Source organism: Oryctolagus cuniculus, chromosome 9 (genome assembly GCF_051225735.1).
Source record: "Oryctolagus cuniculus isolate XC-2025 breed Fujian yellow rabbit chromosome 9, ASM5122573v1, whole genome shotgun sequence".
Classification (NCBI taxonomy): Eukaryota; Metazoa; Chordata; class Mammalia; order Lagomorpha; family Leporidae; genus Oryctolagus; species Oryctolagus cuniculus.
The window spans coordinates 34,894,101-34,921,937 of NC_142875.1; the positions used below are offsets into that span (position 1 = coordinate 34,894,101).

Sequence of the window (27,837 nt, forward strand, 5' to 3'; positions counted from 1 at the left end):
GTTTTGGACTTTGAAAATAATTTTCAGCCAAAAAATTTTCACTAAATAAGCTCATTATACTAATAGATTGGTTATCATTTTGGTGAATCCATGGAATGTTTTTAAAACTATTTTCAAAAATATTGTATTTTCAAAAAAAAAAAAAAGAAAAAGCTGATATTTCCAGACCAAATGGTAAACTAAAAGAATGTGCAAGACAAGTAGACTAAATCAGGATTATCCTAGGGAAACCAGACATTTGGAAATGTCACCTTACCCAAAGGCATCAACTCAATTTGAGAGCCCTTCCTTGGGCAAAGGGGTGGGACACGGTTTCCTACCGCCAGTGCTGGGCAATGCTTTTGTTGCAGCACTTCTAGGAAGTGACTATATTTCCCCTACTCAATGATACACCCACACCAACTATGCTATAGACCTTAGAGCTGAAAAGACAGACGTAAATGCACTTTCTTGCCTTCAAAGGGTTTTCTCTTATCCTGTTATCATGTTCAGATCATGCTTGTTGTTTTATCAATATATAGCTTAGGAGAGAATTCAAAGGAAAATAATTCTGTACATATTTATTATGCACTATATTGAAGTTGTATGGAAAATTGATTTTTATCTATTTTATTATTAGTTTTTCTGAATTTTAAAGTGTTCTAAGAAAGTATATATTATCATTGCTATAATTGCATAGATATAAATAGAAGTCATACCTTATATTTCTTTCAGCAGATCTATTGGTTTCTGCAGAGGTGGCTAGTTTAGGTGGACATATCTGCCTACATGTTTAAAGTTAAAGATAGCATCTGTTAGGTAAGAAAATACTTCTGCATTAAATTTCACTTTCTAAAAAACCAGCTATTTTCAAAAAAATCAACCTGCGTCAGAACCACACCACTTCTTAAGATAACAAACTTTACATTAGCTCTGGGTTATGTAGAACTCAGCCAACTCCTTTTTGAAATCCCAAAGAGCTCAATACATTAATTTTGTAACTGAATCTATCTCTTTTCATATGTTTTCAACCACTGAATGTACCCAGAAACATCTTTAAAGATGTTCATGTTCATTTTCTTGGTCTCTATTCATCATTAAGTAATTTTTACGCTTATTTCCGTTAACTAGTGATATTTCATTTTAAACTATTGAGAAACTTTTCTGTTATTAGACATCAAAGGGTCCATTTTCTTCTTAATGCCTTATCCCACTTGAATATTATCAAGAAATAATATTTGCTCAGATAAGAAGAGAAATAAGCTTGAAGTACATCCACCAGATGAGAATGGTCACTCTGAACAGACAGAACTAAATTGCATATTAAGCGCTGTCGTAGTTTATGACATAAGGGTTTTTTCTGCTCTTTTTCTAAGAGTCTGGTTGACCTACTTATACAGTTTTGCTTGTTCTAAGAAGCTATATTCAACTATTTTTTGTTCTCCTGAGGACATGTGTTAATTATAGGAAATACTTCCCTTTCATATTCTTTGATTAAAATCATCATGCTGTGATTAAAGTAATCAGGTTTTAAAAAACACGCAAGTTGGGGCGGGTGCTAGTGGGTAAAGCCAATGCCTGCAGTCCATATGGGTACCAGTTCATGTCTCAGCTGCTCCACTTCCAATCCAGCTCTCTGCTATGCCTGGGAAAGTGGTAGAAGATGGCCCAAGTCCTAGGGCTCCTGCACCCACGTAGGAGACCCAGAAGAAGCCCCTGGCTCCAGGCTCCTGTCTTTGGATTGGCGCAGCTCCGGCCGTTGCGGCCGATTGGGGAGTGAACCAGCAGATGGAAGCCCTTTCTTTCTTTCTCTCTCTCTCTCTCTCTCTCTCTCTCTCTCTCCTTCTCTTTCTGTGTAACTCCAACTTTCAAATAAATAAATAAATCTTTTTAAAAAAAAAAAAGAACATGCAAAGTGTCCCAATTTTATTTTTCAGATCATGAATGAAGAAATTAAAGTAGTAAAAATGGATTAGAACAATTCTTGTGAAAGTTAGCTTTTTTTTAACCTAACCAAGCTCTCTTCTCCAGCATTGCACTCAGAATTTATGTGACAAAAGACCAAATTATTTTAGCCTCCTAAAACAATCCCATTCAAATTAGAATTCACTTGTTCAATACTGTAAGAGTAAAAGGAAAAATAATGTGAGATAAAAAGCTTTGAAATTTATTTTTAGAAGACAATTATAACCATTGCACAAATAAAAAGGTATAAATTGTTTTGGTATTTTTAATTAGCACAGTGAAGAAATCTTTTGTTAATCATTAAAAAAATTCACCTTCTCATCCTAATGATAAAATTTCAAAGACTTTTCAGTAGGTAGAAATTCTGATCTGGAGTTTTAGTAGATACGTATTTCTAATCTGGAGTTTTAACCCAACAAGAAGCACACCTGGAGCCATGTAGCTTGACAGCCCAGTCAGCAGTTTCTAGCTGCTAACCCTGGTACTGGGGAATACTTCTATAATTATGTCTTAATACAGATAAATTCTAAAATTATGTCATACATAGGGTCAAAAATTACCTTCAAAAGCAAAACTAGAAAAGAATCAAGGGCAGGCAATCAAGCAGATCTAATGTCAGCAGTCTTCCCTGAGATACCATTTTTGAATCTCAAAATAATAATGGAAATGTGGAGTGCACATCTTGCAAATTAGGTCAGATAATTAAATGCTTTAACAGGAACACATGGGAAGACTTTTGTTTCTACGTGGTAATGAAAGAGTGGCAGAGATTCAAAGTGGAAAAGCAGGGCTGGCGCTGTGGCGAAGTGGGTTATGCTACAGCCTGCAACACCAGCATCCCATATGGGTGCCAGTTCAGTCCTGCCTGCTTCACTTCCCATCCAGCTCCCTGCTAATGTGTCTGAGAAAGCAGCGGCAAGCGGCAGAAGATGGCCTAAGTGCTTGGGCTCCTGCCACCCACGTGCTAGACCTGGAAGGAGCTCCTGGCTCCTAGGAAGATTTTCGCTCCTAGCTTCTGCCTGGCCTGGCTGTGGCTGTGGCTGTTGTGGCCATCTGGGAAGTGGACCAGTGGATGAAAGATCTCTCTTCCTCCCTCTCACACTTCCTCCCTCCTTGTCTTTCTCTAACCCTTCCTTTCAAATAAAGAAATCTTATTTTAAAAAGCAGAAAAGCATGTCTACTTTTCCTGATTCAGAGATATGCTAATAGAAACATTTTTCCAGATTTGTGACAATTTTGAAATAAGTTACAAATTCCTTAGACTTTAAAATAAAAAGGTTAAAAGAACTATCCAAAGGTAATTCTAACATTAGTAAGGATTTGAGTAGTAACACAAAGTTTCAAGAATATCTTTCATCAGAATACGTGGCTCTGAACAGAAAACTTCACCAGTAGTAAACAAAACCAGCTATGTATATTGCTTAGTATGGTTTAAATTTACACATAAATACATACATATTTACATATAAATACATACATATTTATAATACATAAAACATATTAGAAGCTCTAGCATAAACTCTTCCTGAATGTGACTATGGTTCTGTGTGTGTGCTGTACTTCCTTCCATAAGACAAATAATAACCACTCCTACTCAAAGACGAAAGCCTAAGCATGCACATGGGTTGGAAAATAAAAGTAGAAACAGCTCTACAAGTGCTTTTGTAGAGAGCATGCCCAGAAGCTATATCAACACTCTGCACAAAGCAGGTCACAATTCCTTTACTCTCACGTCCCTGGAACTGCATTTTTGCAAGAAATTCTGGAATGCTAGCTCTTACCTATTATCCCGTCTCTGTCGGTTAGGAGAAGAAACAGAAGTACTTGGCTTTGGTGGTATTGGAGGGTGAGTAGCTGGTTCCCTTTAAAACAGAAAGCATACATTAATTCCACCTTGGAAACATGGTAAATTTTAGCATCTGCTAACCAAAGGCATTTAATGCCTCTATACAAGCATCTCTCACATCTGACGTCCCCATATAAAAGGGACCCAAGGGTCAGAATCCGTACAACTTAAAACTTTAAAGAAGTCCAATGTTTTAAATACAGTTATTTTCCAAAGTTCATTTAATTATATTTGTAGAAAACTTTATGCTCTTTGACTATAGTTTGAACAAGTTCTTTAAATAGTTTAAAATTGTGCTAGTCTGTCTAGCTTAAGTCATGGCATTGGCAGCCAGCAAGATATGAGCAGCACAGTAAATGGTTCTTAGGCATTAACATATAAGCTTCTTTAGGAATTATGTCAACTAGCAGGCTGCTATGGAAACAGCAAGAGGTTTTCAATTTCACAGGCCTCAAGGTAAAATTGATTTGAAGTTCTTGACTAAATCTGACTTATGTATTGCCACCACAGGCAGTTTGATGTTAGCAGAGTGTACACACACACACACACACACACACGCACACTCAGCCTAACTTTTCCAATGAATCACTAAAGCAGTCTCTGAGTTAGCATACTTAGTAACCTGGGAACTGGAGACAGACCATCATATGCATTATTTGGATGGAATCAGAAGTGTAACAAGGGCATGTCACTCCCCACCTTCCCGTTGTGCTCACTCCAGTGGCTCTCTATTGTCTTCAAGATAAACTACACCTAGTAAAAGCACTCTTCTGAGGGAGACGTTGTGTCCCCTCTGGCTTCTGTGGAAGCAGGCTGCCTCGACTGCCTGCTCTGTGACAATAGGTTAATCTGATTTTGTTCCCATCTGTAAGAATCCTTCTAATCAGATTGTTGGAGTGTTGTCAGCACCAAATAAGATCATGCTCTTATTCAACAAACATTTACTGCTTGCTTCATATTGGTAGATCATTCTATGAGGTGGATCATGCCCCCTTTCTTTAAAAGGCTGTGAATGTACAAATAAATATATGTCAGAAGAAGAAAAGTGCTGTACAGAACAATAAAATAGAGTAAGGAGACATAGAGTGATGGGGTGGGGACACCTGGGAAGGCCTCTCTGCTGGGTGAAATTTGAGCTGAGATCTGCAGGAAATCACAGAGTGAGCTGTAGGGACATCGGGAGAAGGAGGAGCATAGGAATATGGGCAGCATCAGTTAAGAGATTCTATTCAACACCTGGCACTGGGAAGCTCCTCTAGGGAGGCAGTGTGGACAGAGACAAGTGTTAGTGCTTTACATCCTTTAATATTTAGAAGTGAACAATATGAAAGGCATGCTGGAAAACACTGAGGAGTAGTGACTGAGGAGAAAAGAAGAGGAAAATGAGATGTGGTAGCCTAGACGCCAAATGTGAGAAGTATTTCAAGAAGGGAGTAAATGACCATGACAATTGCTACTGGGAGATAAGGTAACACAAGGACTGGGAAATCGCCATGATTTTTGGCAACGTAGTTGTCATTGTTACCACTAATACGAGCAGTTCTCATGGAGTAGAGAAAGTATGGTGTGAGTGGACTTAGGGAAACACAGGAACGGTGGAGGCACTGATGTTGGTGTTTGCAATGAGGAGGGAAAACGGAAATGGGCAGCTACAAGGAGGTTGGTAGGTCACAGGTTCCCTTAGCATGCAGAGTCGATGGTGCGAATGACCCAGTGAGTCACTGGTGCAGGACAGTGAGGGGAAAGCTGCCGGGAAGAGTACTGGGAGAGTTGTGGGACTCAGGGCTAAAGGGCATGGCTGGTGTTGGATAGAAGCACAGAGACCTGCTCACAGCAGCCAGAGGGCAATGGACAAGACGGGTGCAGCTGAGGTGCGTGACTCAACTCAGGATGGAGGGGCTTCTCTCTCACTTATTTCCATTTTCTCAGTGAAATAAAATACATTGATTCACAATCAGGAGATGAGCTGGAACTGGAGGTTTGAAAGAGTGTGAATGGTTTTCTAGGAGAGGAGGGCAATAAATGGACCCAGGACCTGTAACATGATGATAATAAAAACACACCGTTATATGCGGCGATTACGAGCAAAGAACTTCTCTAAACATTTTACATATATTAACTCATTTAATTATCGCTGCAATCCTAGAAATAAGTATTATTTTTAATCCTATTTTATAGATGAAAAGACTGAGGAATGGAAGGTAAAAATAAACATCCCATGATGGCACAGCTCATCAAGGGCAGGGTGAGAATCTATACCTGCAAATTAGGCTATGCTGCCTCTCATGGGATCCTCGGGCTGCACCAGCGCTGCAAGGTGCCCCTAAGCCCAACACTTGCACTTCCTAAATCCACTCCATTGCATTCACACTCCCATCTAGAGTAGCTCCTCTGCCTTTCTCCTGGATGTCTCCCTTCCCTTTCAGCCTTTGGCTTAGGAATAAAGGTCTCTAGTGGTACCCAAAGCCGTGCTGGGTATGGCCCTACATTTCCCAGACAGCAGCCCTGTCCTCAGCATCTATCACCATATTCTTCATGACACGTTATTTCCACGCTGGACTGATAAATGTTAGATACATTCCAATGACTGGGATTGTGTATGACATAAGTGTCCATGAAAGATATGTTGAATGAATGAAAGAGGAAGGAATTGACTAAATTTCTGTTTTTTAGGGGAAGAAAATAGGTATTGAAGAAGGCCTTGGAACTTTAAAAATCTATGCAAGCTTGTCACAATGAATCTAGTATTGATTTCGCTACTGAATGCCTATTAGGTGCTCAGTGCCAACTGATGTTGTGTCATACTACTAGAAAAAAAATTTACATAAAAATCGTTTCTCCATCCTAGTTAAGTATCAGATTCCACAATTAGAGATTATTTTGTTTATATTGTCACCATCTTCTTTTCTCAAAAAAAAAAAATCTTTGTGTTGCATATATGAATCAACTGATAGAGTCTCTTTTTTTTTTTTTTTTTTTTTGACAGGCAGAGTGGACAGTGAGAGAGAGAGACAGAGAGAAAGGTCTTCCTTTTGCCGTTGGTTCACCCTCCAATGGCCACTGCGGCTGGCGCACCACGCTGATCTGAAGCCAGGAGCCAGGTGCTTCTCCTGGTCTCCCATGGGGTGCAGGGTCCAAGGACCTGGGCCATCTTCCACTGCACTCCCGGGCCATAGCAGAGAGCTGGCCTGGAAGAGGGGCAACTGGGACAGAATCCAGCGCCCCGACAGGGATTAGAACCTGGTGTGCCGGCGCTGCAAGGTGAAGGATTAGCCTATTGAGCCATGGCGCCGTCACTGATAGAGTCTTTAGTGTATCTAGAGGTAGAGAAAAAGTAGAAGAAGGTAGTCAGTCTTGGATAATAATGGGGATGCACAGGGCACTGGATGGCAGAGAACAGGTAGCACAGAGGCAACAGACAGAAAGAAGGATGACAAAAAGAACAATGGGATGGTGCCAAACTTTGTTTACACCAGAATCATGTTGATAAAAGTGAAACCTACCCTATTTTAGAATGTCTAAGACCTCAATGAGGTAGGTGAATCTTGATTGGGTAGACTTGGGATGCAGGGACCAGTAGGGAAGAAGTAGATTTGAGATGGTTTATGGAGTTCTCAAAAATGTGGGTGTGCAGTTGTGAATGACAAGAAAAGGAGAAGAGTGTGTTTATTTCCGAGGGTGATGCATTGACATGCCTGCTGGGCCAAGACCAGGCGATGCCCAGTTGACTTCAATCACCTGAAAGGAGCTTTCATTTGCATCTCTGCAATGACAGCCACAGATGACAGATCCCAAGCCCCGGGCGGGGTGGAGCAATGAGAGAAGTCATTCATGCTGTGCCAGGAGCATGATGTGGTGCCAAGCGGGGGATTAAAATGCAAGAGCGAGGCAGGAAGCTGTGGTCTGGCATGTTTTGAAGAAAAGGAAATAAGAGACATTGATAGGAATGATCCTGATTGAATTCTGCTTTGAAACACAATGTTTCAGTTTGCAGAAGTTGACCCTGCATTCCCCTCTGCCCTGGCTCCAAATTCCCAAGACCTTCGCAGGATCTATACCATCACAGAAATGGCTATAATCATAAAGAATAGCTTTCATCAATAAAAAGACACCTTTCATGAGAAACGTGTGAAAACGTGCAGATTTTCACTCACAGGACAGAGCTCAAAGAAGTAACACTATGAAGAAATCTGTTCATTTAAGTGCATTTCCATGTGTAGCTGCAAAGATAACTTCTTTTTCATCAGGGCTTTTCTGAATACTGTTTGGCTCTGTGACTTCTGTTGGATTCTCACTTTGTGAACAATATTTCTATTTTTGCAACACGAGTCTAGATTTAACCAAGAATCATTGAATAATATTTAATTATGACTTTCATTTTCTTATCCTTTTTTGAATCTCAGAAATATGTCAGCTTTGTCAAGCTCTCACAAACATTATTTTATTCAGTCCATATATCTAACCTATGCAGTGTGCAGTGTTGTTATTATTACTTTTCTTTTTTTGCTTTTTTTTTTTTTTTTTTTGACAGGCAGAGTGGACAGTGAGAGAGAGAGACAGAGAGAAAGGTCTTCCTTTGCCGTTGGTTCACCCTCCAATGGCCGCCACAGCCGGCGCGCTGCGGCCGGCGCACCGCGCTGATCCGATGGCAGGAGCCAGGAGCCAGGTGCTTTTCCTGGTCTCCCATGGGGTGCAGGGCCCAAGCACCTGGGCCATCCTCCACTGCACTCCCGGGCCACAGCAGAGAGCTGGCCTGGAAGAGGGGCAACCGGGACAGAATCCGGCGCCCCAACCGGGACTAGAACCCGGTGTGCCGGCGCCGCTAGGTGGAGGATTAGCCTAGTGAGCCGCGGTGCCGGCGTTATTATTACTTTTCACTGAGACTCAAACCACTGAGTGATTTGCCCTGGTCACACTGCGAGTAACTGGCTCAGCCGGGATTTCAAACTAGTCTCTCTGATGTCAAATCCCGTGGCTTTTTCTCTGTATCATATTGTATTCAAGCAATATGCTTCTAGGTATTTTTCAATGCAAATCTTAAAAATAGATTGCTCTAAAGTATTTCCTTACCCAAGGAAGGTGTCGTTAGCTCAATAAGCACTTACTCTTCAACTGCTCCATTTATAAAGTGAGGATATGCAGTGCTGGAGGCAAAATCGGGGACTCGAAGACTAGGAAAGGTGTGGTCCATGCTTTCAGAAAGCATACAACAATGTAAGCCATGTTCTAAAGAATGGCTACTGTGATGGCGTCTCACTTCTAGCAGCCAGTGGACACTACTTCAATAAACCGTAACACAGTAATGGAGCACGTACATCGCAATTAGTAATCTAGAGACCTTGCTTCCAGACTAGCTTTGCCACCAACTTTGTTTGACCATGGAAACAGCACTGATTTCCCTGAACATCTACACTTTTATGTATGAAAGGAAGAGACTGGTCCAGATGTGTGCATGGCAAATCACCATCATGGAGGGGTAGAGATATGACACAAGCACCTGCTAGAGACTAAGTATCTTGACATTCATGTTTCACATGTATGGAAATGCTGATGTGGTAAATGAAATTTAAATTTAAATCATATTTGTAAGAACATAAATCAACTTATTTGGTCAATAGGCACAGAAACAAATGTTTAAAAATCAGACCAGATTTTGCTCCTAAGATGTTTTCTCATAGACATAAGAATTGTGCAACTAAAATGAAATTGTGAAAAAGTTCTAGCATTAAAAAGGAGTCCACTAAAAATGGATCAAAGGCCTACAGTTAAACATAAAACTATAAAACTTTTAAAAGAAAATCTCTGTAATCTTTAGTTTAACAAAGACTTCTTAGATATGACACCATTTTAACACAATGCACTTAATGAAACTTGTATCAACTGGTTTTCATTAAATTAAAAAAAAACCTTTTGATCTGAAAGTTACACTGTTAAGAAGATGAAAACACAAGGCACACATTGGAAAAATATTGGCAAATCACATATGACAAGGACTGGCAAGCAGAACATATTTCTAAAAATCTCTCAACATTCAATAGCAAGGAAACAAAATGGTGAGAGAAAAAAAACTTAGACAAAAGGTTTGAACAGATATTTACCAAAGAAGATGTACAGATAACAAATAAACATGGAATAACATATATCACCATTAGTACCTAGAGAAATGCAAATTAAAATCATGAAGAGATGCACTATACACCTATAGAATGGCTGAACTAATTTTTACAACTGAGTGACATTAAGGAAATGGAAAAACAAGAACTCCCAATTGTTGGCTATAGGAATTTAAAATGCTATGACCACTTTGAAAATACTTTGGCAGTTTTTTTATAAAGTTAAACATTCATTTACCACATTGAAGACATTTCCTCAGGAGGAGCAGGTACACACATTTACACAAAAGCTGTGTATGTTTAAAGCATCTTTGAAAAAAGTGCAAATGTTCTTCATTTGATGAAAGGATAAACAAACTGTGTACATCAAGCAACGGAATACTACTCAACAATGAAAAGCAATGGAGTCCTGATACATGCAACAGCAGGGATGACTGTTTACAATATGCAAAGAGAAGGGGGCCAGATTCAAAAGGCCATAAACCGTGTGAGACTCCATTCACCCAACATTCCACACACAGCTGGAGATGAGAAGAAACTGAAGAAGCCCTCTCACCTGCTTCCCAAGTTTGAGAACAGTAACACGTCGTCTTTACATTCCTTACCCTAACTCCTACTTCTCTCACCCAGCTCCTATGCCATGGTTTGTGGCCATCACCCACATGACCCCTCACCCAGGGCTTCCTGCCTCTCACAGTCTGCATGCTCCAAAGCCATCTTCCACTCCTGCACATAATGCAAACCTCCATTCCTTCAGACTGCGCCAATTCCCTCAACTTGTAGCAGGAAAGCAATCTTATTTATGTCACTGCCACTGAGATCTGCATGACCAGAAACAGCCTCTCTAACCTATTATAGTTTCCATGCTTTTAACTGAGGTGAGATTTGTAATGTCTTACTAACAGAAATTACAATAGAGATTCAGCCAATATAGCCAATGGATGAAATAAGATTTTGTCTTGTTTTTAAATCAAACTGTTCAGTAGCTCTGGCTGGGGCAGTGTGGTATTTTTGCCACAGAGCTTGGCCCTAGGTATACTATGATTCTCACAGCTTCTTCCTAACCCTACCCTTGAACCTGGAGCTTCCCTGCTTCATCAACTTCAAGGATGTCCCATGGCAAAGACAGAGGCAACAGGGGCTCCAAAGGAGGGAGAGAAGGGAGGCAGGCTGGTGGGCATTGGGAGTCTGGGTTGGGTAAAGCAGGGAGGTTTTGCAACTGCCCTTGCTTGGATGTATGAATTAGTTAAAACTAGCATTAGGAAATCAGACACTGCCTAGCCTATCCCCACAAGACAGAAGAAAAGGAACTCATGGCTGAAGGCTGAGACTTTCATATACACATTCTGAATTAGCTTTCTTCTTGTCCTATGTTCAGAAAATCATTAACATAACTCAGATTAATGTTTTAATTATTCTGATTGTCTAAAAGGGTTAAACTAAGAATTCAGTTAGATTTTTAAGTAGCCGTACTTCGACATTTTTTTTTTTGAGTGAGAATCTTGTACAAGATTTTAGTCAATATAGATTGTTGTTGAGAAAAAAATTAAATCTATTTTTATTTTAAAAAGAGAGCAAGAGAGCAAGTGAAAAAGAGATCTTATAAATCCTGGCTCAATTCCCAAATGCCCACAAGAGCCAGCACAGGGCTAAGCAGAAGCCAGGAGCTCAGAACTCTATTTGGATCTCTGAGGTGACTGGCAGGGATCTGAGTACTTGAGCCACCATCTGCTGCCCCCCAGGGTACACATTAGCAAGAATTTGCACTGGAACTGGAGCAGGGAATTGAACCCAGGCACCTCCCATAGTGGATGTACACATCCCAGGCAATATGTTAACCAGTAAGCCACAACACCTGCCCCTGTTGCTTTTATTTAGTATGACACCAAACTTTGTAGAGGATTTAGTACCAATAGAGTTAAAAATGTTGCAGCATAATTACAAAGGTTACATTTTACCATTTATGGTTACAGACAGAAAATATATAACTGTAGTGTAAAGTTGCCATGGTAACACCTCGATCAGGATTTCTCTCTCCTCTATCAGTCAGTTAACTGGAAGTGAAAACCCCAGAAGGAGACAAGGTTGAAATAAGGATGAAAACTAATGAGGGTATATGGAAAATATTTAATTACATGGAAATTTTCCTAGATATGTTTCCACTATTTTAATTTTATCAAATGTTATTTATATTCTTCTTATCACTGAAAATGTTTTCAGCATGAAAAAAAAACTCATGGGTTTTTTGATTTTTTATGTAGTGGAGGTATTGCTGTCATCAGTGTTCCCGAGCCAGGGTAATGGGTAATCCTAACAAACATGCATGCTCTCAATTAAGCAAGTACTTTAATTTGGCCTTGGTGAGCTTCTTAAATGAGCTTTACATTTCATTTAATCACCAAATAAGTCACCTAAATACATGGTCAGAAGCACTGAATTTGTCATAAATAGAATGCCAAAATTTGATGGTAGGTTCTGAAGACAGAAGGAATTTCAACTTTCCATGGTAAAGCAACTGAATATCTCTCCCAAATGGTACCTATTATCCACCCCATTGGCTCAAGCCTGGCAAATGTTAGCAGGCTTTTAAAGAGATCAGAAACTAGACTCTGAGAGCTTGAAAAACAAAGACATACACCAGTGTTATCTGACAAATTGCTTTGCATCAGGCCTTCTGACAGATTTCACAGTAAAAGAAGTGGGAAGAGGAAAGCATCCACTGGTTCTGACCTTCTGAAAATCTTCTATCATGATGTCACTTGTGTTTTCTTTCAATACAATTCACAATCCCTAGCACATGGTCAGAGCTCAGATTACATAACAGCACAGCATTAAGGCTTAAAATAGAAACATGATATTCTGAAAAGGTACTTAAGCTTACCATAAATTATGAATGAGATATCTGCCCATGATGTCTAAAAGACATTTTTCCACATGACATCAGATTTGGAATTACTGGATTTCCTGCTACTACGATAAAGAATGAATGCAGAAGATGTTTCATGGATAAAAAGACCATGGCTCTGCACACACACACACGTGTACATGCACACACATGCGCATGCACACAAACACTGCTACCAGAGCTTCGTGCTTCTCCCCACCTTTGTTCCCAACATGGCTCCATTTCCTCCCCTTCTCTTTAAGGATTACCTCAGCCATCCCTTCTCAAGCCTGCTGAAACACACTCTCCACTGCCTCCCTCTCCCGGATCTCTCCTCTTTTGCGGCAGTTTCTACCTATGTGTTGATTATACCCAGGATCCACTCTCAATTAGGATCATCAATCATGCTTAGCAATCCTGACTACAGATGACTCCCCAGAAGACCCTGGGTTTCTTGAAATAGGGACTGAGTCTTATACCTCTCTGTGCTCCTGAAATCTAGCAAAGTACTTTCTCAGCATATAATCAGAGCTCCACAACTGCTTTGGGGAAAAGGAGAGGCAGAGAAAAGAAGAAACAGAGAGAGAAAGAGAGAGAGAGAGAGAGAATTGTTTCAACAGTCACTGTGTGGAGGAGGTAGTAGGATTCACATCAGACTTTGCAGGGTGGTTCACAGTGGTTGGGTATTAGCATACATTCACCCATTCTAAACATCTCTCATTATAGCTCACTTCTAGCCTGAAACCGCAGCAGCTACATTCTCATTTTTCTGGTTCCTCCTCCACATCTGATATGTAGACACACATCCAGATTCCACTTTCATTGTGTTCTCATTTAGCATTTACTCCGCAGTTATTTCACTCTAAAGACAATACACTTTAAATTCCAGAATTCATCCCTAAATCTGGGTTTCAGACTCCATCTTCTTACCTGAGCACAATCCCTCCACCTCCTAGACATTTCTCAGTGGGAACCACCCCCACCAGCATTCAGATCATTCCAGCATCCCAGATTCACCTGCTCCAATAAAGCACAATTGTGCCTTCCTAAGACTGATCAGATCTTCCCCATTCTGCTTCTGTTTTTTCCTACATTGATTGGTGGCATCGCTCTATTCAAATGTTCCTCCAAGGCCGTGTTACAAGCTTTCCATAGTACATCAGATCTTCCCATCACATGCTCTTCTCGTGAACCCACATTTGATCTTGGCTTTTGGTGATTTGTCCATTCATATTATCCAACTTTGAGGGCTTCAAAGTCCCCCAGGCTGCAGCCACCCTTTGAAGTTCTCTGACCTGGGAACTACCCACCAGGCTGCTAACAGTCGTCACCCAGACATGTCAGCCCCCCCTCTGCTCTCCCTCCTTGAGGAGGCCCCTTGCCCCCTCCTACCCTTCTGGGTGGTAGCCACCATGCAGTTGTCTTTGGGAGATCTTTTGCTGCAAGTGACTCCATCAGCAAACTTGTCAAAGCCCCACCCAAATGAAGCTCGAAGGGTGCTACTGCCACCTCATGGCCATATCTTTTTCCTCACCCATCTCTAATTCAGTGAACTCAGAGGAAGGAAAACACAAGTCAGTGACAGCTTTGATGTGTTAAGTGTAGATGACTGAGTGTTTCTGTTCTTGTGATGTGAGAAAACAATTCTATTTTCAAAGGTAGCATAAAATGTATCTCAAAGAATAAATATATCATCACCTTTAGTTATGATGAGGGTGAGATTTTTTTTAATAGCCTGGCACAGCAAAGAAAGAACCAAACCCATTGATAGAATAGGAATTTGGGAGGGGAGGAAAAAAGAGAGAAAAAGAGATAGAAGATATGGATGAGGGGCTGCTGGGCAAAACAGGAGTAAGTGAAGGCCAATAAGCAACACCCAATGGGTGATTCAAGAACTTACAAGCAGTGGTTTCTAATACTCCATTTTACATCATTTGGGCTGGACTTCTGCAATGTATTTGGACAGATTATGAAAACTGATCCTGGGTTAGTGTGGAGCTGAAAGAACAGAACGATGAGATTTCAGATAGAATGTTTGAAGAGAGTTCATCTCAAAGCCTGGCCTCAAGATCTAAAGTGACCCAATGGGCAAGAACACAGCAATGCAAGCTGAAAGAACAGAATGTGCTGAGGGTGCACAGCAGAGGGAGTTTGATGCATTTCAATAGGTTTAGCAATTAGAGCAGAGAGCAAAGGAGAGTGGTGAGGGGTGGAGGCCAGTGGTCAACGCTAAGAATTCAGATCTTTAAGAGCAGTGACAAGTCATTGTGATTGTTATGGAGGAGAATGACACATCCCAGTTACCCTTTTATAAATACCACTCTGGCAATAGATGGAAAAGAAGTGGGTGCACAGACATCAGGATGAATAAAGAGAGAATATTTAGGTGGTTATAGCTATGGTATAGGAGAGACCTGAGGACAAGGACAGAAATGGAGCGGGAGTATGGGTTCAAGAAGCATTTAGGGGATACATTGAGGGAGTTTGCTAATGAGCTGAACATTCGTGGTTATAGAGAAAAAGGTATAAGGAATAGCTTCAAGTTTTCAGGGCATCAAACAGCTGGAAGATAGGAGGATTAACAGAGAGGCAAGTAGGTGAGGATGGAGAATTATGAATTTCATTGTCAATGTGCTGAGTCCGCAGTGCTTTCGAGACATTTATCACTTGAATGTTAAGCAGGCAGCTGGTTGTCCAAGGATAAATCAGAAAGAGGTCTGGAGTACACACGAATGTAGAAAAATTGAACAAAGGGCTATCCTAGGCATTGATGCTGCTGCTGAATGGTACAGCATAAAAGGTGAGGAGAGGGAAGGGAAGGGTAGGGAAAGAAAGGGAAGGGGAGCAAGGGGAGGCTTCATGCCTTTAGGAACAACAACATTTTCTGGCTTGCTACAGGATGATAAGGTAGCAAAGGGGAATAAGGAAGAATGGCTAGAGGAATAAAACCCAGAAGAGCGAGTTGGGAGCCTAGTTTTCAAAAGAGTGAGAGAAGATTTCATAAAGATGTGCTTGGTCAGTGTGCCTTCTGCAAGAACAAGTAGTCATAAGACTGACACATAAATAAGGATGATCAGCAAGGTCATGAATGACATTTCAGAGAGCTGCTTCCATGCACCTGCTAAGAGAAACTGAAAAATGAAAACGGCAAGCATCACCAACTCTTCTGAGAACAAAGGCTGTGATAGAGGGAAGGGAGACAGGTGCCAGCTGGGTCGGCTTGTAAGATTAGGCTATCAAGTTTTTAGGAACTTACTTTTTGATAAAAGATATTTGTACATGGAAAGGGGGAAGAACAATGAAACAGGGGCATGACAGAGAGCTAGAAGGAGAGATAGATTAATGTAATGCAGGACAATTGTTATAAAGCTAACAATTTCAGTCTTGATTAAAATGAAAATGTATATTCTGATGGCATTTGCTAAACACAGAGGACAATCTTGTAGAGTGCTTAAATAATGCAAAACACTATGCTAACTATTTCTGTTCTCAGCAAGAGTACGAAGAAGACAGAGAATATTTTCATCCCAATGGCTCAGAACACAATGATCAAAGAATAAGCTTAGAAATCAGCTAGGGGAGACAAAGGTTTTATTTAAGTTAAAAATATTACAGGCCATGTCTTCCTATCATGAGTTACAGCTTCATTCTTTAATGTTTATCAAAAATGGGGCAAGAGGCTTTCAAAGATATTCAGTGCTTAACTCTAAAATTTCGTTTGATTGCCCAGATCTGAACCCTTACTTTCTTTTAAAAACATTTTATTGAAAGACACTATACTTAACAAGAAATTCACAGAGGTGTACAGAAAAGTGAGGGTTTTTTGTCATCTGATCACATTCAAAGCTAACACCCAAATTAAGGGCAAGGCATTACTAACATTACTGAGACACCCCAGAATTTCCCCCTCTCCATTTCTTTTTTTATGTGTTAAAATATCACACATAATCATCATTAACATGATGTAATTCCAATTATAACTACATGACTATATATGGAATAATATGAGATCCACATAATTTTTATAATCTCCATAAATATGAGAAAATATGACAGTTTTTTTTTGGTTCTGGCTTATTTCACTTAACATAATGTTCTCTAGTTGCATCCACATTTTTTGCAAGTGTCAAGATTTCATTCTTTTTATGACTGAGTAATACTCTATAATGTATATATACCACATTGTCTTTATCCAGTCAGTCATCAATTGATAGACATCTGAATTGATTCCATACCCTACCTATTGTGAACTGAGCTACAATGAACATGGGGGTACAAATAACTCTTTCAGATCCTGAAGTCATGTCCTTTGGATATATTCCCAAGTGTAGGATAGATGGGTCATATGGTAGATCTAGTTTTAGTTTTCTGAGGAATCTTTATATTGATGTCAGAACCCTTTCATTGCAAGAACCAATGCATATCATACAGAAAGTGACTTGCCTGAGGAAATAGGACTTCTTCTCTAGCTATAAAATATGATTACTTTAAGGGGTTGGCATTATGGCACAGTAGGTTAAGCTGTTGCCTGTGACACTGGTATCACCTCTGAGCACCAGTTTGACTCCATGCTACTCCACTTCCAATCCAACTCCCTGCTAATGTACCTGGGGAAGCAGCAGAGGATGGCCCAAAATCCTTGGGACCCTGCACCCACATGGGGACCCAGACAGAGTGTGGGTTCCTGGCTTCGAGAAGACCCAGCCCTGGCCATGTTGGCCATCTGGGGAGTGAACCAGAGGATAGAGGAACTGTGTGCGCGTGTGTGTGTGTGTGTGTGTGCGTGTCCCTACCTCTGTAACTCTGGCTTTCAGATAAATAAATAAATCTTTTAAAAAAATAAGATTGTTGGGGTTGGCATAGTGGCACAGTAGGTTAATCCTTCGCCTACAGCACCGGCATCCCATATGGGCACCGGTTCTAGTCCTGCTGCTCCTATTCCAGTCCAGCTCTCTGCTATGGCCTGGGAAAACAGTAGATTATGGCTCAAGTTCTTGGGCTCCTGCGCCTGCATGGGAGACTAGGAAGAAGCTCCTGGCTTCGGATCGGCATGACTCCAGTCGTTGCGGCCATCTGGGGAGTGAACCAACAGAAGGAAGACCTCTCTCTCTGTCTCTTCCTCTCACTGCCTCTCAAATAAATAAAAAATAAATCTTTAAAAAAAGTTTTAAAAAAATGATTGTTTAAGAAAACTTAAATTTCTCATTTAATCTCCAGTTACTTCACCAGCTTTGTGTTAATTATAAACACATATATTTAACTAGATAAGTAGACAGATAGAAATGCTGACATAATTACAAATATATGAAAATAGAAACAGACACAAAGATAGACTTACAGGCATAGATGTAAACACAGGGTTGGGGAACCTTTATTCTGCCAGGGGCCATTTAGGTATTTGTAACATCATTCATGGGCCATACAAAAGAATCACATAAAAATTAGCCTGCTAGGGGCCAGCGCTCTGGTATAGTGGGAAAAGCCTCTGCCTGTGGTGCCAGCATCCCATATGGGTGTTTGCTCGTGTCCCAGATCCTCCTCTTCTGATCTATCTCTCTGCTAATGGCCGGAGAAAGCAGGAGAAGATGGCCCAAGTGCTTGGGCCCCCACACCCACATGGGATCCCGAAAGAAGTTCCTGGCTCCTGGCTTTGGATAGGCTTAGCTCTGGCTGTTGTGGCCATTTGGGGAGTGAATCAGTGTATGGAAGACCTCTCTCTCTGTCTCTCCTTATCTCTCTCTGTAACTCTGCTTCTCAAATAAATTAATAAATCTTTCAAAAAATATTAGCCTGCTATAGATTCATTGAATTTTGAGTCTCACCTGTGGTTGCCTTGGCAGGGCCAGACCAAATGATCTCACAGGCCTTAAACAGCCTTCAGGCTGGATGTCCCCCACCCCTGGATAGCTAAAGGTACAATATCATGTGTGCTACACAGAGAGGGGTGGATGGGCGAAAATGAAAGTTCAGGAAAATATTACATGGTGAAAAAAACAAAGGTTCATAAAATGAAGAACAGAAAAGTGAGTGAGGAGGCTGGACATTGTAGAACAGTGAGCTAAGCCCCAGCTAGGGATGCCAGCATTCCATATAGGAGTGCCTGATTAGAATCCCAGCTACTCCATGCTTCCAATCCAGCTTTCTGCAAATGCCTCCTTGGAGGCAGCAGATGATGGCCTAAGTACTTGGGATCCTGCCACTCATGTGAGAGACCAGGATAGAGTTCCTGGCTTTGGCCTAGTCCATACCTGGCTGTTGCAATCACTTTGGGAGTGAACTAGGAGATGGAAAATTCTCACTCTGCCTCTCCCTCTCTCTCTTCCTCTCCCTCTCTACGTCACTCTGAATTTTAAATAAATAAATAAAATCTTTTAAAAAGGGTGTCAGTATTAAGGGTGATTTGTCTTGCAGAAAATGGGAGGAGAGGGAAAAGGTGGAAGGATACAAGTGTAATAGGGAAAGATAAAAGTAAGTGAATGTAGCATAGAATTATCAGCTGGTGTTAAAATTCATAGTCCTCCATTTTAATCTATTCTTGACTTATTTTCATTTTCTTTTTGTGCTCTTCTGGGTACAAAGATCTCTTTGTGAAGTTTTTACTCCCTTTCATCATTTAATGATTGCTTGTATTTTTCAGCATTTACTAAAAGGCTATTTACCAGCCCTGAGAAGGCAATGGCATGAAAGGTGAGAAACACAAGCTGTACTTTGAGCTCTTCCAAAGAAAGCACTTTAGAAATCAAAGGCACTGCTATATGGTTATTATTCCATCCTTGCCTGAAAGCTTGGCATGACATTATTTCTGATCCTCCAAGAGCAGTCTTTCAGTTTAGCCATTATATTATAATCTGTGAGTCCAAAAAAAGGAATGGATATCTAAATTGATCAGCCCACCCCAATAATCTCCTATTTCCCTTAGTTGCAACGCTGTGGTTCTGAGCCAGGAATCAGAAATACAAGCATAATAACTCATTCCATCTTCCATATAAATCAGATCCAGCAATGCATAAACTGTAGGGGCACTTAGCCAAGCACTGTCAGTTCTCCACAAATGAGATCCGCGTGCTCAACAGGCAAGGAAAGCATGAGATGTCAACTCAGGAGCACTCCTTCCATATATTTGAACATAGTTGTATAGCCAGTCACTTATTCACATTAATATTAGAATAAACAGAAAAAAATAAGATTTTGGAAATAAGTCATAAATATCTCTAAGAAAAGAACCAGTTGTTTATCATGATAAGACTGGATGGATCTTAACAGTACTTGGGGAAAAATTCTTCCTAATAGAAGTCCTAAGCAACATTTTCCCTGCTTTGCAGCTCCATGAAAAGTAGAATCAAGAGAGGACTATCTAACAGCTTAAGAGAAAGAACATTTTAAATCAGAAATATAACCCATGCTTGTTTTTTCACATATTTGCGAGTCATCTGTAGACATCTTAAAAAAGAAAATATTTTAACAGAATGTGGATCTGATTCCAAGTTGTGATTGTTCAATATGTTCAATAATTTAATTATATGTAGATGTAGATACAGATGTAGATGTAATGAAAAGAATGAAGCCCAACTTGTGCTTTTGAATCTACTGACCAACTAAAATTTATGTTCTTATAGATTCAATATAAATTATAACAAAATCCATTCATTTCCAAGTATTGCTATTATTTAGAAATTAAAGAGATATTAGAAGACTGCATGGCAAAAGAAATTTTCAGGAAATAAACTAAGCTAATATGAAACAAGCACATAGTTTAATAATCTTTTTTCTAATGGTTGGGATTGGGAAAACACATCCTGTTAAAACATGGAAATATTTGGTGAAGATATTCTAACAGTTGGGACAGGGAAACATTTTTAATTACCTGAAAGCCAAGCCAAATCAGAAACTAATTTCTCTTCCTGTGTTTGTGGTGCCACACTATAGGAATTCTGTATTTGCAGAACAGGCTTCTTTGAAGGCTAGACCACAGGTTTTATGTTTTATTCACTGATACATCCAAATGTTCTAGAACAATATCTGGCATACAATCACCATTTATTAAATTGAATTATTGTTGCTATTCCTAGCATAGAAATTGTAGAACAAGGTGTCCTCCTCCTGCTCTATAAATTTAGCTATAACTATTGTGCTCAACAAAAACAGAAAGTTCGAAACACTAATTTATCACTTAGCATTTACAAGGAACTTGCTACACATCTCCCCACCCAGTTGTTTGGCTTTAGCACAACCTGGAAGAAGCTGAGCACCAGGAGCCCACATTGGACCCCTGCCTGGGGTTTGACCTGCTTCTCTCCCTAGCCCACCATTAAGGACTGAATTGTGTCCCACCAACTAAACAAATGCGTATGCTGAAATCCTAACCCACATTTCCTTAAAATGTGACCTTATTTGTTAAAAGTTTCATTGAAGATGTCATTAGTTAAGTTAGGATGAGGTCATACTGGTATAGGATGGAGCTCTAATCCAATAAGACTGGTGGCCATATGAGAATGGGAAACTAGACCTGACACACCATAGCGAGAGTACCAGGTGAAGACTAAGACAGAGATTAGAATGATGCTTGTGCAAACCATGGAAAGTCAAAGACTACCAGGAAACCACCAGGTGTTGGGGGAGAGCACGGAACAAATTCTCAAGCCCTCAGAAGAAAACATCTCTGTAGATACCTTGATCCTGGACTTCTACCTTCAGAACTCTGGTAAATAAATGTCCTTGTTCAAGCCACCAGTTTGTGGCACTTTGTTATGGCAATACCAGGAAACTAAGACAGCTCCTTGTAGCTTGTTAGCTCTTCACTAGGGTCACTCACACTCCTGCACTCACTCTCACTGGGCATTGAATCATTCAGAGCTTAGAGTTCACAAAATCACCCCCCATTCACTCCATAGCATCCACAATTACACATTGCCAATGTTGCCTATGTGCATAGTGACGACATACAAACACTTCCTCTTACCTTCTGCTGGCTCCTGTGCTGGGGGTGGCATTATAACCAGGAGGAGGAGGCGGAAACCAGGACTGTCTGTTGAGAAATGACATCAATCATAAACATGGCTTTCAAGGCTGATCCCACCCACGTGCTGTCAAGGAAACGCTGAAAATAATTTGACAGTTAACAAAGACATGAGTTTACTTTTATGCAAGGCCTTAGAAATAAAACAAATGATATTTCATTAATGAAATAGGAAGTGACTGTCCTATATTTCCCCCAAATAAACTGCTTTTCTCATTTCCTTTCACACTGAACAATGTGGATGTTTCTTTAAAAAGAAATCTGACGCAAATCTAGCAAAGAATACAATTGTTAAATATAGACAGCAGGTTCATGGGCGTTAATCATGCTTTTCTCTCTACTGTTCTGCATGTCTGAACTATTAATAGAAGTGGCAAAAATCTTATGTTCTACTCAAAATATAATATTTTAAACTATATGTGGTACAAAACTCCAAAAAAATACTGAAAACATAAATGAACACCACTGCAATGCTAATCATAATTTTAACCTCTATTAGGAAAATGTCCTCACACTGCAACAACAAAATTTTAAATGGTACCAATAGCTAAGGGGTCTATCTAAAAGACTAAGATTTGGACCAAAAATGAAGATGTTGAAAGAAGAGCAATACAGATTAGAGAAGGCAAGGTTGGGATAAAGAGGTCAGGAAAGCTGGCTTTAAATCTTTGACATACATCTATATTCCAAGGCACCAAAGCACTGAACTAAGACTGCATGGGATCCACCCCCCAAGCAGACTTCAGCTTATTGTAAGGGTAAGTACTACCCATGAGAGCTGGTCAGAGCTGTAGCCCCAAACAGCGAGAATCTTATCACTGGCTTCAGTGGTCATGAATTATGCCTAATCTGTCAGAGGAAGGTTCTTGTACCAAGTAGAACACTGAACTGATCTTAAAATTCTTTTCCTCAGGGCCAGCCCTGCAGCACAGCGGGTTAAAGCCCTGGCCTGAAGCCATATGGGCGCTGGTTCTAGTCCTTCCTGCTCCTCTTCCGATCCATCTCTCTGCTTAGCCTGGGATAACAGTGGAGGATGGCCCAAGTCCTTGGGCCCCTGCACCCACGTGGGAGACCCGGAAGAAGCTCCTGGCTCCTGGCTTCAGATCAGCATAGCTCCAGCCATTGTGGCCATCTGGGGAGTGAACCAGCGGATGGAAGACCTTTCTCTCTGTCTCTACCTCTCTCTGTAACTCTGTCTTTCAAATCAATAAAATAAATCTTTAAAAAAAATTCTCTTCCAATCTAGGAATCTGTTAACAAAATGTTAAAGGGACATGAAATTTAGATTCAATGGAAATGTGAATCACATTTTCTGAGACTCTAAAGATAGACTCAGAACCCGACTACAGGGAAAACAGAATCAGTCATTTCTCTCCAGGAGATCTACAGCAGCACCAAGGCAAAGTCAGAAAGTACACTGCAAACACATAGTGTTTACCCTGCACCAGGCTGGTCCTAGGTGCAGGCAAAGAAAATAAGAAATGTTAAAAGCACTGAGGTTTACAAATGCTTGGTTGCCATTTGCATCATGATCCACCAGCACTGTTATCTTCAAATGTGGAAATCTCTTCCACCATCATGCTCTGTCTCATGAGGAAGATTCTGCTACCACAAGTCATTCTTCCCCAGACACATGTAGAAGCAGGTGTTTAGCCTAGAGGTTATGTTACCCATGTCTTACACTGGAGTGCCTGTGTTTGATTTCCGGCTCTGGCTCCTGACTCCAGTCTCCTGCCAGGGAAGACCTTGGGTGGCCATAGTGATGACTCAAGTAGTTGAATCGCAGCCACCCACACAGAAGACCTGGGTTAGTTCAAGGCTCCCAGCTTCAGTCTGGCCCAGTCTTGGTTCTTATGGGCATCTGAGGAGTAAATCAGCAGATAGGAGCTGTGTGTGTGTGTGTGTGTGTGTGTGTGTGTGTGTCTCGTATTCTCCCTCTCCATCTCTGCTTCTCAAACTAAGATAGATAGATAGAAGTCAGTGCCAACAGATCACTGGAGGCCACAGAGAGGAACTTAGAGGAGGAGGAACATGAACACAAATAGGTGTCACCAGACAGGGTCTTTGACTCTGTCCTAGAAGAGCCAGCCCAACCTACAGAGCAGAGGAGGCACCTACAGATGCAGGCTGGTTACAGGAGTCTGGCAACAAAGGCCCTCATCAGTCATTATTTCAGGCTGAGGCATTCCTTGTAGTAGGACTCCATGGAATCTGTGATCTGCAAGCACCTATCCTGTAACATCTAACCTTTATCATTACAAATGTCACCTGGAAATTCAAGGCCCTCAGGGAAAGGGAGAGAAGAATATGTACTGAAAAAAAAAAAAAAAGATATTGGAGTAGGGAAAAGGACGGAAGTTTGAGGACAGCAGAATGTAGGGATCCCCAGGAAGGAGTCTAGGTGGGTAATTTTGTTCAGAGATGAACACAGTACTGTCCCTCAGGGGGTGTCACAAGCAACTCACCATACCTCTTTTTCTTTACAGGGGTGATAGCGGAGGGTGAGGATGTGGTAGTGGCGATGTTTGCACTCAACAGACTGCTGGGCTGCCTGAGAAATGACAAGCATAACAGAACATCACGTTCCCCTACCTTACTCATTCTGCCCACCTATAAAAGACCTTAGAACCATCCATGTTCTCCCCTCTCTCTGTCCACAACAAAGAATCTCATTTGTGGATGGAAGACACAAATAGAAAATTCTTTCATAGTTTATCTATTTTGTAAATTGTCACTCTCATATAACTAGCTAAAACTGAAAGAATAGTCATTTAATATAACATTAATTGTCTGAAATTTAGGCCAATGAATTCTGGTATGCTGTGGATTGTAATTCTTTAATCCTGTGAGTAGGTCATGACTAACAGAATGACACTGCCATTTTTACATTAGATGCATTAAGAATATTTTGGAAAAATGTCACTTTAAATCTCTCTTAAGCATTTATTAACATATGTAGACCCTCAAATAATGGAAGCAACCGAGGTCTGGCTTAGGAACTGAGAGAATGGTCCAGTGTGAACATTACTTTATGTATAAATACAAATTTAATATTAATTGCACTTTAAAATCACCTAATTTGGACCACTTACAGCCACCAGGAGTACGTTCCAATAGACTTAACGTCAGACATATGATCTCATGACCTACTTCTCTCTGAAGGAGGACTTGTAAAGGTGAAGGGAGTTTAGGGAGGGAAGTGAGATGGAGGGAAGAAAAGAGGTAGATCCTGGAGGAATAGGGGAAAATTGCTGCTGGGGGAAAAGTAAACAGGCTAGATTTTAAAAAAAGAAGAATGACCTAAGCTTTGGTGTCTGTTTAGACAAGGGATGGCAACCTTTTTCTATGAAAGTCCAGAAAGTAAACCTTTGAGTGCATGTCCACCACTTCAGGCTCTGTCCTCTACTGCTCACTGTGCCAAAGCCACAGTGACTTTGACCACAGGAGCTTTGGCCTGAGGGTGTAACCCTGGTTTTTCTCGACACAAACACAGTTCCGTTAGAAGTATACGTACGACTTGGTTGCTTCTGGTGGTTTAAACGTGGAAATGCTCCTGGTAAGAGAAGAAAAAAAGAGCAAAGTTTGAGCAGCAATGAAGAATTAATACTTGCATCTATTTGTAATTACTCATGAATTTAGAGCAACTAGTAAAAGTTGGATATGATTTCAGAGAAAGAAAAAACAAAGCCTCAGTATTTTAATAAACTTGGTAAGATGATGTCATGATTTACTTTTGTCTTTTGAATTTAGATTCCAAAGGAAAATTTTTTTCTCCAGAAGACTCAGTATCTTTTAAGACCAATGTTTATAATTTGTGGGATTCAGTCATTTTCTGTAGCCAAAAGAATGTAAAATTTGTATTTGCATGTGTTTCATCATCTTGCCAGCAGGGCCTCTTCTATAAAATCATAAATGTGGTAAGCATGACAACATGAAGCAATGGATTTTCTTGATTTTTAAGTCAGAAAACAAGAGCAGAAGTAAAGTTTTCTACACCAGAACTTTTGTGTTAAAAATTTAAAGGATGACAGTTAACAGAAAGATCTTAAGTCAAATTAAAGATTTGTAAGTAAATACATAAATTCAGAAAAAAAGATTGTCCTTGAGCCTTCCCCAAAGTTAGTAGACACTGGTACCTATTGGTTAGTTGGTTATCCAAGCTATTGGTCTTATAGGTTTTGGCTGCACCATTTCTGTCTGAGATCCTTTGTAAAGAAATAAAACAAAAGTCGGGATAAACATTAAGATTATTAATTCCTTTCAGACCTCTTTAATGCTACAATCCTTCACAACATCATCTGTCTCTTGTAAATAGAACTATTTTTTTAAGCATTGCCCATTTGAAAATTTTACAAAATATCATTTTTGACAAAATATAGTTATATAAATAGTTGTGACAAAATATAGTTATATATTTTGGTATAGTTTGAAATTTTAAAAGCATTATGCTTTTTGCTTGTTTGTCTTTCAGATTTACTGAACATTTAATTCATTAATTATTTTTAAATTCATTATGGGAGTAAAGGCACACATAGCATGATTAATCATGTTTAAGAAATGTTTTGTGGCATAGACAATTCACGAATTTGCCACACTCATTTTCTTTTTCTTCTAGGAGCATGTACAGTCCGTATTTCCTGACTTCATGGCAATTGCATTGAAACCATTGGACTGAATTCTAGACCACAGAACATGGGCAGAAAAGTTATTTGCCACTTTTAAAGCCATCATAAAACCTCCTGAATAATATTCCAAGCTCTTTCTTCCCCTTCTGTTATGATGTTGGTGCCTATGGGTTGAGGACAGGCAGGATTCAAAACACGGAAAGAACTTAGGCCCCTGAGTCACTGCATGGACTACAGCATACTACACCAGATTCTGATGAGTCAAGAAGTTTTCCTTCTGTAAATCATCTAGAGTTGTCAAATTGATTATTCTACCTTAACAAATTGTCTACTTTGATCACTACATTCATTTAATAAGCCCTAGTGGCCAACAGATGTCTTAATCTTTCACATCTCAGGTCTCTTAAGGAGGGTACATAGAGAAAAGGTATGTTTCTCTGCCTGTGGCTCAGGAAACCTAAATTAGTAATGTTACCATTCTATACCAGTGGTGAGGTCTCTTGACTGCAGCCCTTATTCCTTCCTTCTTTGCCTAATGTTACATAAGGAAGTTCCTCCTGGGACCTGGGCTGCCTTCTGGAACATTCTCCAGGCTTTCATGAAACTAGAACATAGCCCAGTTAAGCTAAGGAAAATGAAGTCAGCCAGACTCTTCTGTTGTCTTACACTATAGGTCTACCATAACTTCCCCTAATCTTCAGCTTTCACCATCAATTTTAGGCCAAGATTTTACATAAACTGCTCTTATGACTAAGATGGATACTGACTTGGCCTCTCTCAAGAAAAATGTCAAATGGGGGAAATATTGTCAAAAGCTAAAGATGTCATTTGACATGTGTAACCAAAATGCCAGGTGATGACTGTAAAGCTTTAGGTTTCTATACATCAACCCCTAACACAGTTTTGTTTACGGTACACAATACCAGCAAACACTAGCCCTGAAATGCAGAAAGGAAGGATGAGTAACTGGTATTTGGAAATCCAGAGCTCCGTATTCTCCCTCCACAGACTCTACAAGACACGCAGTGAGATGAACAGAATCAAAGAACCAAATACCAAAAGCTCATATTTAAGGTACTCATCAGGCCAAAAATTAGGCTCATAACTTCTACACTCACTGAAGTCAACCTCTGAGTCATTTAGATTTCGAGGACCCTACAATGAATCATTGTGAATAACACAGGTGAAATATCAACTCATCAGAAATCTTAAATCCTGAGTCTTCCTTGGAAACCCTACTTGAATTTTATAGCTGTCTATGAGTCTTGGGGAATTGCTACTCTGGGGAACTGGATACAACAGCCTGCTGAAAGTAAATGGAACCTCAGTATCAAGGTTCTGAAGGAAGGATGATGTTAAAATTAAATAAAGTTAATAAAAATTACACAGTGTGAATCCATGTGGGGAAC

General features: G+C 40.2%; 1 protein-coding gene across 14 annotated transcripts in view; it reads right to left on the bottom strand.

Moving 5' to 3' along the window:
• The window catches only part of SCEL (sciellin), a 115,802-nt gene that overhangs the window by 62,950 nt on the left and 25,015 nt on the right, over positions 1-27,837 (bottom strand). For 10 of the 14 annotated variants that reach the window (XM_089303538.1, XM_089303540.1, XM_089303542.1 and 7 more), the window contains 6 exons: positions 25,940-26,008; positions 25,318-25,356; positions 24,274-24,354; positions 21,747-21,812; positions 3,726-3,806; positions 699-764 (listed from right to left, as the gene is read on the bottom strand). In XM_089303538.1, the coding sequence (XP_089159664.1) occupies positions 699-764; positions 3,726-3,806; positions 21,747-21,812; positions 24,274-24,354; positions 25,318-25,356; positions 25,940-26,008 (402 nt within the window). The remainder of the gene's footprint in view (positions 1-698; positions 765-3,725; positions 3,807-21,746; positions 21,813-24,273; positions 24,355-25,317; positions 25,357-25,939; positions 26,009-27,837) is intronic. The other 4 variants (XM_089303541.1, XM_089303544.1, XM_089303543.1 and 1 more) reach the window with 1 other exon arrangement.